Source organism: Lactuca sativa, chromosome 1 (genome assembly GCF_002870075.4).
Source record: "Lactuca sativa cultivar Salinas chromosome 1, Lsat_Salinas_v11, whole genome shotgun sequence".
In the NCBI taxonomy this organism is placed as follows: domain Eukaryota; kingdom Viridiplantae; phylum Streptophyta; class Magnoliopsida; order Asterales; family Asteraceae; genus Lactuca; species Lactuca sativa.
In genome coordinates this window covers 49340505-49358699 of record NC_056623.2, presented here as the reverse complement: position 1 = coordinate 49358699, position 18195 = coordinate 49340505, and the positions used below count along the sequence as shown (strand labels likewise).

At 34.6% G+C, this 18195-nt stretch overlaps 1 protein-coding gene and 1 pseudogene across 1 annotated transcript; both read left to right on the top strand.

Annotated features, from left to right (window-relative positions):
* The first annotated feature begins 812 nt into the window (after positions 1–812).
* Positions 813–3551, top strand: LOC111909221 (polygalacturonase At1g48100). Its single transcript, XM_023905011.3, has 6 exons — positions 813–1542; positions 1650–1817; positions 1909–1953; positions 2055–2262; positions 2364–2445; positions 2781–3551. Exons 1-6 carry the CDS (start codon positions 1144–1146, stop codon positions 3283–3285), a joined length of 1407 nt encoding a protein of 468 aa, XP_023760779.1. The 5' UTR covers positions 813–1143; the 3' UTR covers positions 3286–3551.
* A 10422-nt stretch (positions 3552–13973) lies between these two features.
* LOC111909231 (uncharacterized mitochondrial protein AtMg00810-like) lies at positions 13974–14961 on the top strand (annotated as a pseudogene).
* Positions 14962–18195: the final 3234 nt, after the last annotated feature.

The following is an 18195-nucleotide window of genomic DNA, read 5'->3' as shown; positions in this document are numbered from 1 at the left end:
TTAAGTGATCAAAATTGTAATAAATTGAAAAATATAGTGTAAAATTTAAAAAAAAAAAAATTACACATTGTCAATTAAAATCTTAATATAAACTTAATGACTTTTATACTATTTTATCTGAAAAAATTATGCACCCACCTATTATTTAAATGACATGGTAAAAACGGTGTGCGGCAAAATCCATGTAGCATAGATGTGATAGATAAAAAAAAACTAAGATGAAACTAAAATGGCCGTGCACCAAAGGATGACATGGCTCTTTCTCGCCTAATAATTAAACCACATAAGTAAATGAAACATATAGTTGGTTTTTTTAGTATATTGCATAAAATTAAGTACATTATTTTCATAAAATAACACACATGCCTGGGCAAGACATTTAGCGTGATTCGGCACAACTTTTGAGAAGAAAAGGACCATGAGCAGCTCACAAGGTCTCCATTTGCATTTCATTCAGAAATAGAACATATCTGTTAAAAGATATATATATTTTTTAAAAGAAATGCCAAACACAAAACATCAGAACCACATATATGCTTTATATATCCACCCACTATTCCTCTTTTTAACCAAGACCTCACAGTTTGACCACCCATATGCTTCAAGAAATAAAAAAAAAATATAAACTACTACTAATCAAATGTCTAAAATACCATTCAATAAAAACAACATATAACTTGTCAAGATGTTAAAAAAATTAGAAAACCACATAGAATATTATTCATTTCTACGTGGTATATATATATATCACATGAGCACTTTGCATATACGTCTATATAAGTCGACTAAATATGTAGAAAATAAACAAAGTGAAAAGGATCCAAATTTAGCAGAGGAAGACAAACCAACGATTAGTTGACACCTGTCAACCTGCTTTTTTGCATGAGATCGATCAATCTATGCTAGTCACTAGTCAGAGGTACTCACTGAGCTTTAATATAAATCACATTCATTCACAGCCTCTGCATTGCCACTTTCTCACACCACTAACTGTTAACTCCTCTTTTTTTTCTTCATCTTTATAACTTCCATTTCTTATGGAGGAATAAAGGCTACTACCTAAAAGCTACTATTATATATATAGACTTCCTAGTCATTGTCAAGAAAAGTTATACGATTATAACTACACTATTTCAAGATTCAATGAAGATCATCATCTTCCTCAGCCTGCTAGTTTTCTCCATGAATGTGGAAGGAAGATACCATTTCCACAAGAATCAAAAGAAAGCGTCCTCTGATCCTCCTTCTAATGCAACTATACCTCAACCTCAACCTCCTGTGTACCCACCATCAGTTCCTTCTGACCCGGGTTCTGCTCCAACCAACCCGGGTGATGATACGGACTCCGGGCCATGTGTTTTTGACGTGACGGATTATGGTGCCATTGGAGATGGTTCCACCGACGACACTCCTGCTTTCAAGGCGGCGTGGAAGGCTGCTTGTGCAGTAGCATCCGCTACAATTTTAGTCCCCTCCGGTTGCACTTTCATGATAACTTCCACCATTTTCTCCGGACCTTGCAAACCAGGACTCGTGTTTCAAGTAAGATTTCTTGAACTGGTTACGAATGTAGACAATTTTACATATAAACAATTGTTTATCTCATGATCTGGATCGTTGATGTGGTGTTTTTGTATATGAAAATTAAGGTAGATGGGATCCTAACGCCACCTGCCGGACCTGACTGCTGGCCGGAAAAAGATAGCAAAAAGCAATGGCTTGTGTTTTATAAACTCGATAACATGACTTTGACTGGAACGGGCACCATTGAAGGCAATGGCCAAGACTGGTGGGACCTACCCTGCAAGCCTCATCGGGTAATTAATTAATTAACGTTTTACCAAATATTAATTAGTTTTCTGGGCTTCAAAATTTTACAATAACTTAAGAAATTAACGTGATTTTCAGGGTCCTGGTGGAACAACATTACCTGGACCATGTGACAGCCCTACAGTAAGTACAAATATTCATCAGGCTTCAATGTGTTGGGAGGATGATCATTAACATTTATATATCTAAAAATTTGTGTTTTTTTTTTTTTTTCTTTATGTCAGTTGATTCGGTTTTTTATGAGCTCAAATTTGCATTTGAGTGGACTACGAATACAAAATAGTCCAATGTTCCATGTGAAATTTGATGGATGTGAAGGGGTAATGATAGATAAAGTGTCAATTTCTTCTCCTAAGCTAAGCCCAAACACCGATGGTATTCATATCGAGAACACAAAGTCTGTGGGGATTTATAATTCAATGATAGGAAATGGTATGATTATGATCATTTGATCATAGGTTTTTTAATTAAAGTTATATTCTACTTTTATAGTATAAGTATTTAACGTTTATGACTTATAATAATTGTTGTAGGTGATGACTGCATCTCAATTGGACCCGGGTGCGTAAATGTTGACATAGAGGGTGTTACATGTGGGCCTAGTCATGGGATCAGGTGTGTTTTGTTTTTTACTGTGACATTGTCGTCAATTCGAATATAACTTTTCAGAAAAATAGATATGATCGAAATACCAACATACTTTCATATAATTGTTTATTATAATATTCATTTATTCATACTACAACATACAACATGGTACTTTTAAAAATCTATCGGTTATAGCAATATATACAAAGTAAAATTTCACTGCATAGGTGACTGAACACAAGTCTAAACCAATCTCAATCAAATTTTCACCCTCTCTCTCTATATATGTGTGGAGCTCATTGTTTTTTGTTGGCTAGAAAATCTAGTTCAAAATAATCACACCCGTTTAATATTTTTTGCAGTATTGGGAGCCTCGGGGTGCACAACTCACAGGCGTGTGTTTCCAACATCACTGTAAGCAATGTGATAATACGCGATTCCGACAACGGAGTTAGGATAAAGACATGGCAAGGTGGGGCCGGATCGGTAACAGGGATAGCTTTTGAGAACATTCAAATGGAGAATGTGAGGAATTGCGCCATTATAGACCAGTACTACTGTGCAAACAAGAACTGTGAAAATCAAACGTCAGCTGTGTATGTTAGAGACATATCTTTCAGAAACATAAAGGGGACATACGATGTGAGAAGCCCTCCAATTCATTTTGCTTGTAGTGACAGTGTCGCTTGTACTAACATAACCATGTCGGAGGTGGAGCTTTTGCCCTTTGAAGGGGAATTGGTGGATGATCCGTTTTGTTGGAATGCTTATGGGGTACAAGAGACTTTGACTATTCCTCCGATTGATTGTTTACAAGATGGAATGCCACAATCGGTGTCTGATGAAGGCGTATATGAGTGCTCTTGATGCGTATTTGGTTTGGGTATGACTTTTTTCTGGGTATTCTAGTTTAGACCTATATCTATACTCTATAGAGTTATAAATACTGTATAGAACCCAATTATATTGTTGCGATTGGGAAATTGTGTGTCCTCACACAGTCGTTTCTTGAAATTTATAAGTATAATACATTAATGGAATTAGGATGTCATTGGGGATGTGTGATGGTTTGTCATATGTATGTATATTCCACTTAGATGAAGAATCAGTCCACTCAGTTTTTGTTTGTTTGACTTTTGAATATGTGTGTTGAGAAATCACATTTATGAACATGTTAACTCATCCTATGTATACCAATGTTTCAAAAACCTGTTTTTTAATTGAACTAATCGGGTGACGTTTTTCGGTTCAACCGAATGGTTAAATCGGTTCTATAATTTTATATGTTTTTAATTATCTTGCATACATTGATTATAAAACTTGTCATGTTTTTAGTATTACAAACGTAAATAGAATCCAACATATAAAAATAATCATTATAGAAGTCAAAATTAAACAAAGAAGCCTAAAACAAACAAAAAAAAAATCCAAGAATATCCGGTTTAACCTGGTCCATTCCGGTTCAATCAGCTGGTTGAACCGGTTTTTTACCAAAACCAATCGGTTCATAGGAAATCGTTATAAAACCAGTCCAAATTGAACCGTCCTCACCTCCGGTTCCCGGTTCGACCGGTTCTACCGGCCGGTTCGAACCGGTTTTTAAAACACTGATGTATAGTATTCGACAGATAGAAACATTGCATATATAAAATGTTTAAATTGAAACTATTATTAGCCCATCTCAATGAGAGGTTTAATGGGGAGTTTAATCTCATTAAACTCAAAATCTTTATTATAGGAAAGTCAACCGAAAGTGACTAAGATTCAATAAAATGAGGAGTTCAATCCTCATCTATCTCTCTTTTTCTCTCTCTCTCTCTCAAATTTCAAATTTCAAATTTATAATTTATAATTAATTTTAATTTTAATTGTAGTTTTTAACTTTTAATTTCATTTTAATTAATTAATTATTTAAAAAATAACAATAAGTAAAAAGAAAATGATAAATGATGTGACAATCTATTAAATTGTATAGAGCTTAATGGAGTGTAAAGTTTAATAGGTAAAGTTGTATAGTAAGTAGAATATATATGTGTCAATCCATTGAACTCATATGAGTGCAATGCATTGGAGATGACTTAATTACTACTACTACTAATAGAAAAAAAAACGATAAAAAGAAAAAAGAAAAAAAAAAGAAAAAAAGGTGGTATTTATATATAGGTGTGAAACTTACACTATATTGGATGATTGATTGATTCTTCAGCTTTTCTACATCTACTTTAGAAGAAATTAGGTTTTGGAAATTAACATACATTTCAACACTTTTATTTAGAGAAAATGAAATAAAAAGGTAACAAAGTTCAAAAAATATACAAAAAAGACCATTGTTTTTTTAGTACACAAAATACCATTGAACCAACTATTATTATAGGTATCCATCAGGTTACTTGGTTTCCAAAATATTAAAAAAAAATACCGTTGTTGTTTTTTAGTACAAAAAATATCATTAAAATATACATTTTGTACACAAAATACCAACGAAGTATACATATGCTCAAATAAAACCCTGTGGTAATCGGTTACTTCAGGTAAATAGAAAAATAGCTTAAAAACATAACAAAGTTTCCAAAATGTTCAAAAAATACCAGAATTTTTGTTAACTTTGTTGTTGTCGGATTATGTAGAACACAGTCACCGAAGAACATGCACCATCATATCAGTTCATAACAGTTGTGCAATCTTTTTCATTCCCTTACTTGATCGTTCTTGTGGTAACATGAAAAGTAAGTGGGTAATAACCTTAGTTAAACATTCTTGCTTCCCGATCACATTATATGCCTCAAACCTAAAACATATATACGTTATATAGATACCCATATTATACATCAAAGTTAGCCATTCATTAGTGTTGCGGCACAAGAGAGACACAAAGGAGAAACAAGTGTAAAGTTGTGTCATGAGAATTCCTTAGTATAGATGTAGAGAGTAGGAGTTGTGTTTAATTCTCCGGGACCAATGAGAGATGAATGACCAAGAACACTCAACACCATGTGGCTGATTATGGCTGATTTGATGACGATTTGTAGTCAAAGTAGAGAGAGAAGCATATGTGTTAGAGTCCTTGAACGACTTGCATCTTAACTGATGGATTCTTACTTATGTGTTTTTTTATGATTATATTTAGATACAAACTGATCGAGTGAGAGAATAAAAGAGAGTACACGACTGGTGTGAACTAGTACGACGGTGAATAATCTCCGATGATCGTATTCTACATAATTCGGAAACAATGAAGTTAACGAAATGTGCTTTGAAAAAACATCAATGATATTTTTTTTGAACATTTTGGAAACTTCAATGGTATTTTTTGTATTAAAATGTGTACTTTGTTGGTATTCTGTCTACAAATAGCATACTTCAATGATATTTTTGTACTACAAAACAATGGTATTTTTTGAACAATTTAAAAACTTCGTTACATTTTTAAGTTATTTTTACGTTTACCTGAGGTAACCGGTTACCACAAGGTTTTATTTGAACATATGTGTACTTCGTTGATATTCTATGTATAAAAAATACTTTAATGATATTTTGTATACTAATAAAACGACTATAGTCTTTTTTTCGTATATTTTTGGAACTTCATTATCCTTTTAAATCATTTTCCCTTTTATTTATGTCCTTAACTCGAGTTTAATAGTTTAGAATGTACATTAGGTCTGGGGTTGAATATAAAGTATTTTAGAGTGGATCTTGGCCTTCGAGTTAAGATGTTCGAAATCCATTTCTTTATGGGTTGAAAGTATTTATTTAATCTGTTATAATTATGTAATACGATTAATATCATAAAAGATACATAAGGGTTGTGGTTTTACATTTTAAGTTTAATCTTCTTTACGAAAAAAAAATCCTACAACTTCTCAATTTTTTTCTATTTTGCTAAATTATGCTATTTATAGTCAACTTCCGGTAATATACAATGTATTATTATTACTAGGTTACAATCCGTGAAAACCACGACCGATATGTTTAAAATTATTATATAGATAAAAAAATGTCAAAATTATGATTTCATGAATGATCAATAAATTTTATTAAAAAAAGAAGCAAATTACTAATGTCACTTGTTTGGTCATTTCACCTAATTTACATTTATATTGTATGGTCTACTTAAAATTGTTGTAGCTCTCTCTCTCTCTCTCTCTCTCTCTCTCTCTCTCTCTCTCTCTCTCTCTCTCTCTCTCTCTCTCTCTCTCTCTCTCTCTCTCTCTCTCTCTCTCTCTCTCTCTCTCTCTCCCCCCTAAAAAATGCATATTAGAATGTAATTTTCAATAAATGGTCTAAACATGTTTTGACAAATATTCAAATTACATATTACCCAATTCTTTGATCTTAAAGCTACATCCCATTTATCAAATTTTGTTTTTAGAAACCATGTTGACTGTATTTTATTCTTCATAAAAATAAAATTATTTTGTATTTAATACTATTTAACTAGAATAAGTCCATGTCTATTTAAATAAATCCCATCATACTTTCCGTTATTTATTAATGCGTCTTACTTTCATTTATTTCTATAACATCAATGAACTTTGAAAAATTAAGTCTAAATGTCATTCATTCATGTACAAAGAAATTTTTACATAGATGGGTAGTGTTTTTTTTTTTTGGTTTTTTGTTTTTTTTTTTTTTTTTTTTTTTTTTGTTTTTTTGTTTTTTTTTTTGTTTTTTTTAGTATATGTCTTGCATTCAACCCTTTATAAAATGGTTCCTAAAAATATTATGACGCGTTATCTAATAATAGCAAAAATACATAAGATAATAAAGAGAAAGTAAAGTAGAAATTCTAAACTGATTCTTACATTTTCGCATTCAAGTTCTTTCTGAATCTGAGTTTGCAAATGCAAAATCACAAATTGTATAATCATAAACCACTTAATACACAAAAAAACTAACTATAAATGGGAATCCAAAATGAAATATATCTTAACAGTAGTTCGAGAACATTTACATACTCTTTTACCAACAAAAGAAACATGTTGCTTGTAAGAAAGTTGGATTCCAACTGGAGGATCTTAACGTTTGAGCTAACCAATTTCTCCCTTGTATCTTATTGTTGTCTGATGAAAATTTATAGTGTAGAAAAACTAAGTAATTGCTTAATGGAGGTGAAAGTTTACCGATTTAGATCTCAACATCTCCACCAATAAGTACCTTTCTTTCAACGATTACTTAAAACATGAGTAGACCAAATCCCATGATTACCGTACCGTTGAATATGTAAAGCTCAAATAATGAAACCTAAGGCCATGATAGTCATGTTGAAAGAGTTAACTAATTAACATAAACTACACTAATTGTTTGGATGAAAGGCAAAAGAACATACACAATACTAACCTTCACCCACTTCAGTATTTTAATGCCTTCTTTGAATATAAGTAGAGATTAACTATACAAAAAACGATTTAGATAAAAGGGTAACAAAATATATATATCTGCATCAGGTTAGTTCTAAAGGAGAAATGTTGAAGCTAACTTTCATACTATAATTTTATCAAATTTTAACATCAAGCTTATATAAAAATGGCATCCAGCCAATTAAACAACTAACTGCAAATTTCTTAAGTTGAATAATTGTCCCCACCGTATTTTTATAAAATCTCTAACAAATACCTCACATGAAAATTTGGAATCATAAATACCTTACCTTCAAATCCAATCATCTATTGCTTATGTTATGTCTTTTTCTGTAGTCGTAATATGCTTGGGAAGAAAACCAAATCGGAAGTAAGAGAGACTGAGAAGGAAGTGACACAAATGACAACATAAAGTCAGTGAGTGATGGAAGGCGTGCGATGGAGGAAAAGATATGGCATGGTTGCATTGGCTAAGGTGCTTTAGGTATTAGTTTAGATTAGCAGAAGCACTGGTGGGTGTAACAGTGATGCTAAGGTGGTGGTTTAGTGAAAGAAGAAAACTATGATAATAATGGGTCGTTCATAACTTTGATTTCAATCGCGATTTATTGATATTGGATTGAAGATCGTTGAAGATAAATCATTCCTGATTTCGTGGGATATATTGAAGATGTCCAATTTTAGAGATTAACAAACAAACCGAAAAACAATAAAAATGAATATTTCTTGATTATTTAGGATATGAATTGATCTGATTGAGAATGAAAATGAGCGGAATTCAAAATATAGGTGAACAAAAAACTGCTAAGTGTCAAATATAAAGCCTAGGAAGATGCCACATGTCTATTTTAGGTTTCATTTATAAGAAATGTAGATTATTATTATTGTTATTGTTATTGTTATTATGTAAAGAAAGCATATGACTCGCCTCTTTGGGATTACATGTTTCAAATTATGAAGTTTATAGGGTTCAGTTACAAGTGGATTAGCTAGATTCGTATGTGTTTGAAGTCAGGTAACTAGGTCCTCAATTTTGATTAATAGGAGCCCGACGAACGAGTTTGTGATAAAGAGAGGGCTAAGGTAATGTGACCCTTTATCTTCATCCTTGCCATCATTTCTATGGAAGGTTTACATGTGGCGATGCAATGTGCAACAAAAATTTGTTTTTATCAAGGTTGTCAAGATCAGGATCCTATATAAGACTGTTTTACGCTTTGCGAGATCTTAATCTTAAGATTGAACCGGGATCGTAGGGTCTTCCCAAAAAACAGTTTAAAACATAAAAAATACATGTTCATCAATTAGTAAACTATTATGCTAACAATAAACAGTTTAAAACATGAAAAGTCCTTTAATATATCATTTAAAAATAAAAATTTAAAAGGGGGTTTTAAGGTTAATATTCGATTCATTTAACTAGTTCAAGACAAAATATTAGATTTAACAAGATGGTTACGATCTTACAACCTTACAATCGATCCCACTATCTTACAATATGAATCCTACCAAAAAACGATCTTAGTATGATCGAGATTGATTTACCTAGGTTGGATCCTATGATCTTATGAACAAGATCACGATTTTAACAACCTTGATTTTTACCATGGAGTTGAGATATGGACGATCTATGAAACTATCTCATTTATTTTATGTCGATGGGGTCCTTTTTATCCATAAATGATCCAAGGATAATATCAAAAATATTATTTTGATTTTACACCATTTTTCTTGGTTTCTAGCATGAATATCAACTTACATAAATCAAACCTTTGTAATATGTCGACTTTGGTGGAATGGTTTGCTTTGTTAAGGGGTGTAAAGCTGAGAAACTCCCTTTCACTTATCTTGGTCTCCTTACGAGGAGTAATATGTCGAGGACAGAGGGATAAATGGTAGTTGCGGAAAGATTTATGAAAAAGTAATCAAAATAGAAGATAAATATGTTTTCTATTGGTGGTCGTTCGATGCTTTAGAAATCAATGCTTGGTTCTTTAGGCATTTATTACATATCAATTTTTAAAATGCATGTTAAAGTTTTTAAACTTTTGGAAATCCTGAGATCAACATTCTTTTGAGGTGGAAACTTAAGGGAAAAGAAGATGAATTGGATAAAGTGGGATCAAATGATAGCTAATAAAGAGAAAGGTGGTATTGATATTGTCTATTTGGGCACGTTCAATAAAGCGCTTCTTTATAAATGGAAGTGACATTTTTTAAATGAAAAGAGAGCTTTGCGGGTGAAGGTTATAAAAGCTATTTATGGTATTGATGGTGGTTGTGATGACCTTAAGCTGGTAACTTTGGCTAAGGGTACTTGGGGCAAGATCATAAGCTTGATCAATTTGTTAAATGAAAAGTGGGTGATGGCTATGAGATTTTATTCTGGAAGGAGATGTGGATTGGAACAAACAAGGTTGTACCTTTTGAAAATGGAAAAAGATTGTATTATAAAAGATAGATGGTGTTGCATTTCGTGGACATGGAATTGACGTCATTCTTTAAGAGGGGGGGGGGGGGGGGGTGTCGAACAAAAGTACTTACTGATTTCATTCTAACCTCTAAGCATGGTACTTGGATTTGGAAATTAGGGGTTATGGATGCTTTTTTAGTTAGCGAGACAAGAAGACAAATTGATGACGTTACTTTACTAACCGGTCAAGTTGTCGCTAGATGAAACAGATTCTTACCAAGGATAGTGAGCATTATGTACTTCCAATTACGTTCAGATAGATTACCATCATGTTCCAACCTTATCAAAGAGGTGTGCATGGATGTTCTGTAAACGGATAACTTAGAATAGATTAGAAATAGACTTTTATCATTCAAATGTTTGTTGTATGATCCATATATTTAGGATCTGATTTCTATCTCTCTGTAACATTTACTTATAAATACAAACACATAACCCTATTGGGTTTTCACGGCTAATAGATATTTCTACTTGGTATCAGAGCCAATTCTAGGGCTCCGAATTCTTTCCTTCCTTCTCTTCACTTCGGCTACTCGTTCTCCATCTAGTACTTGCCATGTCTACCTCTTCTTCTTCTTCAATCAACTCTGCTCAGATTGCCACTGCAATCTCATGCAAACTCACACACACAAACTTTCTGTTATGGAAGACCCAAGTAGTCCCGATACTTCGAGGTGTTCAATTATTTGGATACCTTGATGGTACCTTACCCAAAACTGCAGCCAAAATCACAACCGGAGCAGGCGAAAATGTCGCAGAAGTCGATAATCCTCAATATGCCCTCTGGTTTGTTCAAGATCAAGCGATCATAGGAGCACTTCTGTCCTCTATGACATAATAAGTTCTCGCCCAACTTACAAGGTGTTCCAACACATCCAATGAACTTTGGACCTCTTTACAAACGATGTACTCAGTCCAACATCGAGGCAACTCCATTCAGATACGAACTCAACTCTCCACAACTAAGAAAGGCGACATGACAGCTTCAGAATTTTATCACAAGATAACCAGTCTTGCTGATACCATGGCCAATATAGGCCATCCAATGACCGATGAAGAAGTTATTGGATACGTCCTTGCTGGGCTTGGACCAGGCCACAGTGATTTGGTCACCGCCATCACAGTAATGAGCAATCAAAACTCGGTAACCCTACCTGATTTTTACTCCTATTTAATCACTCATGAGGCACAGACCAGTATGGTGAATAACATGCCCGAGTTGTCAACCTCTGCTAACACTGTGACTCGTCAAGATCAGAATCCCCCACGATGAAACAACAACAATAACTCTTACAATTACAGAGGCAACTATCGTGGTGGAGGCAACAATCGTGGGCGTGGACGAGGCAGGGGCAGAGGAAACGGCGGTTTAAGGTGCCAGGTATGTGGGATTCCTGGTCATGGTGCTTTGACTTGTTGCAATCGGTTCAACCATGCTTATCAGAATAAATACGATCGTGGTGGAAATAGTGCAACCACTGGCATCTACAACACTGATCCCTACTGGTATGTTGATTGTGGAGCAACAAATCTTTTGACAAGTGATTTGGATCGTCTCACTGTCCAAGACCGCCATCAAGGCAAAGATCAAGTACAAGTTGCTAATGGCACAGGTTTGAATATCTCTCATATTGGTCATTCAAAAATTTCTGGTTTAGGAAAAACTCTTGCTCTTAAAAACATTCTTAGAGTTCCTCAAATTTCGAAACACCTGTGCCACTTCGTCACTCACCATCTCATCAAGCATTTGCAAGCTCTCGAGTGACAACGACATAATGGCACCAACGGTTGGGACATCCAAGTTCAACAATCATTAGTTCCATTTTAAAGTCTAATAAATTAGGAGTGTCTTTTGATGTTAATAAACACTTGGTCTGTGATGCATGTCAAAGAGCCAAGAGTCATCAGTCACCTCATAAACATTCTTTGCATGTTTCTTCTTTTCCTCTTGAGCTAGTCCACACGGATGTTTGGGGACCAACTCAAGTTTGTAGTGGTGGTTATAGATACTATGTTAATTAGCTTTGTTGATGATTTTAGCAGATTTACTTGGATATATCTTATCAAACACAAATCTGATGTTGAACAAATATTTTACAATTTCCAACACCATGTTGAACGCCTTTTGAACACCAAAATTCGCATGGTGCAATCTGACTGGGGAGGAGAATATCATAAACTTAACTAATATTTTCAAACCATATGTATCTCACATCGTGTCTCCTGCCCACATACCTCCCAACAAAACGGTATTGCAGAGCGCAAACACCGTCACATAGTTGAAACAGGATTGGCTCTACTTGCTCACTCTTCACTTCCACTTCGTTTTTGGGATGAAACCTTTTTAACCGCTTGTTATCTTATTAATCGTATACCAAGCCTAACTACTCACAATATTGCTCCAATTACTCGACTGCTTCACATCACTCCTGATTACTCATTTTTAAGGAACTTTGGATGTGCATGTTGGCCAAGTTTACGAAAATATAACTCTCACAAATTAGATTTTAGGTCCAAAATGTGTGTTTTTCTTGGCTATAGCTCTATGCACAAAGGGTACAAATGCCTTGATAGAAGCTTTGGCAGAATTTACATCTCTCGTGATGTCATCTTTGACGAATCTCGTTTTCGTTTTGCATCCACATCCAACAATCATACACAAGTCTCATCAAGTGATCTTGTCTCTTTTCCTCCATTAGAACCAGAAATTACTAATGACCATATGAGCAGGTATGATCTCCTCCATTAGAACCAGAAATTACTAATGACCATATGAGCAGGTATGATCTCTCTTTGCTATCCCAAACTTCTCATGCAGGTGCAGGTTCATCACAAGGCCTTCCCACCGTGACCACTCATCAATCAACTATAGCAGCTCCATTTGCAGCACCCATTATTGTGCTATCACATCCACCTTCATTGCCACCCTCTCCACCAGCTGTGCAGCATGACGAACAAAGTAATCACCCAGCTCCCCCATCTCCAGGCGTCTCGTCTCTAGCAGTCAGTGACCAGCCTTCTCCTTCTCCACCAGGAGTCACTACTAGAGGTCAAGCAGGTATTTTACGACCACGGAAATTTACTGATGGAACAGTCCTCTATGATGTCACTAGACGAGCTTTTATGGCTGTTTCTACCAATCATCACAGCGCCTATGCTGATCTGGCATGGCGCCTTGCTATGGAAGACAAATTTTTAGCACTCCAGCAAAATCAAACATGGTCTCTTGTCCCTCGACCATCAGGGGTTAATATAGTGAGCTGTAAATGGATATTTAAAGTTAAAACTAAACCTGATGGGAGTCTTGACAAATGCAAGGCTCTTCTTGTCGCTAGAGGTTTTACTCAGCAACATGGAGTGGATTTCCATGACACCTTCAGTCTAGTTGTCAAAGCTGCCACAGTTAGGTTAATTCTTTCCTTGGCTGTCTCCAAATAGTGGCCTCTTCGTTAAATCAATGTTAGTAATGCCTTTCTCCATGGTTTTCTCAATGAAGAAGTATACATGCAACACCCCCCCCCCCCCCCCCCCCCCCCCGCGGCTTTGAGGACTCTACTAATCCTAGACATGTTTGCAAGCTTCATAAATCCATCTATGGCCTAAAGCAGTCCCTTAGAACTTGGTTCTCTCGGTTAAGTGAGAAACTATATCAGTTGGGTTTTGCTTCATCAAAGGCATACACACCCTTGTTCATATTTCACCATGATCGAGTCATCATTTATATGCTTGTTTACGTCGATGACATTGTCATCACTGGTTCCTCGCCAGTTGCTATTGACAAACTGGTTCATGCTCTAGCGAGTTCCTTTCCCATTAAAGACCTTGGTCGCCTTAGTTGCTTCCTTAGACTTGAGGTACTTCACAACTCAGGGGGGATCACACTTCTACAACATAAATATGCCATTGATTTGCTACACTGAGCTCATATGGAGAATTGTAAAAGTATCTCAACTCCTATGTCAGTAACAAATAAGATATCTCTCAATCATGGCACACCACTTTTTGAAGAAGATGTGTTTAAATATCAAAGCATGATTGATGGATTACAGTACCTTACATTAACACGCCCTGATATTTCCTTTGCTGTGAATAAGGTGTGTCAGTTCTTGTCTAAACCACTGACATTCACTGGGAAGCTGTCAAACATATACTGAGATATGTAAAGGGGACAATTGATACTGGGTTGCATTTTACTCGATCTACCTCAACACTTCTAAGTATTTTACTGATGCAGATTGGGCAGGGTGTATAGACTATCGACGATCTACTGGTGGTTTTGCAATATTTCTTGGTCCAAACCTAGTATCATGGAGTTCTCGTAAGCAACCAACTGTGGCCCGATCCAGCACTGAGGTTGAGTACAAGGCACTCGCAAATGGTAGTGAAGAAGCTACATGGATTCAGACATTGTTAAAAGACTTAGGAGTACCGCAGCCAAGGCCTCCTGTGTTGTGGTGTGACAACCTTGGTGCAACATATTTAACAGCCAATCCTGTTTTTCATGCACGAACGAAGCATATAGAGGTAGATTTTCACTTTGTAAGAGAAAAGGTGGCTATAGGTGCTCTTGATGTTAGATTCATCTCTTCTGGTGATCAATTAGCGAATGGACTCACAAAGCCGATGACTAAACAAATGTTACAGCATCTACGATACAATCTAAACCTTGTATCGGTTAAGATTGAGGGGGAATGTAAACGGATAACTTAGAATAGATTAGAAATAGAATTTTATCATTCAAATGTTTGTTGTATGATCCATATATTTAGGATCTGATTTCTATCTCTTTGTAACATTTACTTATATATACAAACACATAACCCTATTAGGTTTTCACGGCTAATAGATATTTCTACTTGTTCAATTTTTTATTTGTCTAATGTGTTCCAAGGCTATCGATGATGTTACTTGTAGTTTCATCATTTGCAAGAATGTTGTGAGATTGTGGTCTTTTGTTCTTGTTTGGTGTGATATAAATACTTTGATGATCTCTTCGGTGGAAGACATCATTGATTGGCTTGACCCGATACATCTTTCCTCTATGAAACGTCTTGTGGTGGAAGGAATCATAATGACTACGTGGCAGGTGACTTGGAAATTCAGGAACAACATCCTTTTCACAATAGATAAAATTAGAAAACACTCTCTTACATAAACGATAATGGAGTTTTCTTTTAAATGGTCTGTATACAGGAATAAAAAACTTAATACTAATTGGGCTATTTAGAAAAACCAAATTATGTCTTTACCTTTGTAATCATTGATTTTTTCTAGTTAGTTATTTCTAACATGGATATATAATATTTAGCTCTTAAAAAAATAGTTGAGATTAAGGAGCATAAGTGTCTTTATTTAGAGTTTATTATTGGCATATTTTGCACTTACTGCTATTATATATTTACTTATGGTTTGATATTGGATTTGACATCCTTCATAGTTTTTGTTAAACATTTTTTCGTTAAATGTTATAAATTATTTGGATAAATCCGTCTGCAATTTTACAGATTATATTTATTTTCAAATTATAAATTTGAACTTAACCAAATATTGAGATGTCACAATTGGTAAGACTTCACACTTTAGTTGAAGGTGGGTAGATTCTAAAGAGCTTGAAATGACTGGGTGTTGTTTGTTTTTAAAGTGCTAAAAAGTCTGCACATTTTTGCGGATCACATCTATAAGTAGAAGATGTAAACCAAATGTGTGTAGTCTGCAAAAAAGTTTGTTTTTTAAAGTCCGCATGCTGTTAAAAGTAATTTGAAATTTTAATAAACTTAAATTTTTTAACTTAAAATATTTTGTAAAACTCAAATTAGTTAAGCAATGATTTCAGGGAGAAAACGAAGGTATCAGAATTAGAACATCAATATCAAACATGCAATGACATTGGTTTAAAGAATATAACCGATTTAAGCATGGATTTCAGGGAGAAAAAATATAAACCTACAAATATTAAACTATTTACTAGCCCCGTACTTAAGCTCTTATAGAGTTACATGAATTGAAAATTATACATTGTTGGGTTCTCATAATTAGTAGTCGGTATGTCAGAATTATTTACTAATAACCAAGGTTCTAAAAAGCTCGTCATGACTCCAAGGCTTGTACCTGCCATCAAGCTTTACCAAAACGCCGCCTTAACTCATATATGTGTATAAAAATGAATAATAGTTGAAAATACATATAAAAATATTAATTATATACAAATTTTCCGCCTTATGTCACATCTTACAAACGACGTGGATTGCCAAGACCCAGAAAAACTTGAGACTTGACATTGCCGCCAAGTCACGCGGTACATTATTTAAAACCTTGCTAATAACTATAAGTTCCCGTCCATGCATTTGTAATATATAAGAACTACTAGATTTTGAGGTCTAAAAATATCAATATTTACTTGGATAATGTCTAGGATTGTGATTGCAATCACTTTCTACAGGGTCGGTCCAAAGATATAGTATGCTCAGGGCGAAAAGAAAAAATAGACTCCTAAAGTTGAAAATAGATAAATCGTTATAAAATTCACTATTAATATTAAAAAGTAAAAATATGGCTACAACATTACAAAAACAACTAATTGAAAGAAAAATATTTTTCCTAGCATTTTTAGATAACTTGATTTTTTTTTTCTTTCTATATATACAATATATTCTAGGAATTTTGGGCCCCTTAAAGACATAGGTCCTGGGTGACTGCCCGGGTTGCCCACCGTTTGGATCGGGCCTAAATTTCCAAAATCTATGATTATGACCATTATGCCTGGGGTATCACGAAATATGATTTGAGATAATCCACGACAAATAATTTAGAAGTCAGACCACTTCTAAATCTGAAACACAGAATAATACCTTGCTGTTTTGTGTTCTTGATGAGATAAAGAGAATTACATGAGTGATTTTCGTATATATGGAATGTAGTACTTTTTCTAGAAGAATCACAATATTCTTATACAAGGAGGAAAGTAGTTAATGGTGGTTACATGCATTTTTGCGCCAAAAATGATGGTTAGAAATATGGTTATTTAGACATAACCGATTCTTACGTCATAGTGATGTCACAACCTATTTTTTTTGTTGGAAAATACATGTCCAGACCCTTTCATGATAAAGAAATTCGCTTAGGTTTCGGGGCGCTGACCCGAGCCCTGCAAATTGTTAGGGGCTCTACATTGCCCCTAGACCCTGCTACACGAACTGCCCCTTGGAACCCCGTATCAAGGGGCACTGCCACTGGACTCCCGTATCTCGAGTTCACATTTATCATTTCGAGTGTGCACCCCACACCTCCAATCTTTATGAGTAAATAGAACTCAACCCATCTTAATACTAATAATAACTACGCTAAAGTATGTGGATAACACTAAATTTACTAACAAGAACTTGACATATATTATTGTAACATCCCAAAAATCAACAATATTTCTTTTGAAAATCAGAGTGTATATTTTATCAAAAAGTTTTATACATAACCATTAATAAATCATAAATTTATAACACATATAAACATCAAATAATAAATCACATATTACTTACATTTTATCACATATAAGTAAACACATACACATGCTAGCATTCTTAATCACCGATCGCAACTAGATCTTCCATCCGAGAGGCTATTCTTTAGTCGCCCTGTATAGACCACTTACCCACACCAGGACCTTCAGTGGTCGACCACCTACCCATACCGAGACCTTCAATGGTCTGAACATTACACCACCTACCCACACTAAGACCTTCGGTGGTGTAACGGTGGTGTAACGTACACATATAACATCACATAATCCATATAATAAGTAAGTTTATGAGAACTCACCTGAAACAGCTGAACGCAGAATAAAACCACTGGAATGACTAAGATGAATTGTCCAGCTCCCTGATCGCCTACAACCCATATCAATAATCTCTACTTAGCTCATATATAAAGTTGTACTTACTAATACTTAGT

Coding starts and splice junctions, on each gene's coding strand:
- LOC111909221 (XM_023905011.3), top strand. CDS start 1,144: ATGAAGATCATCATCTTCCTCAGCCTGCTAGTTTTCTCCATGAATGTG. Junction 1,818..1,908: donor TACCCTGCAAGCCTCATCGG/GTAATTAATTAA, acceptor CGTGATTTTCAG/GGTCCTGGTGGAACAACATT. Junction 1,954..2,054: donor GACCATGTGACAGCCCTACA/GTAAGTACAAAT, acceptor TCTTTATGTCAG/TTGATTCGGTTTTTTATGAG.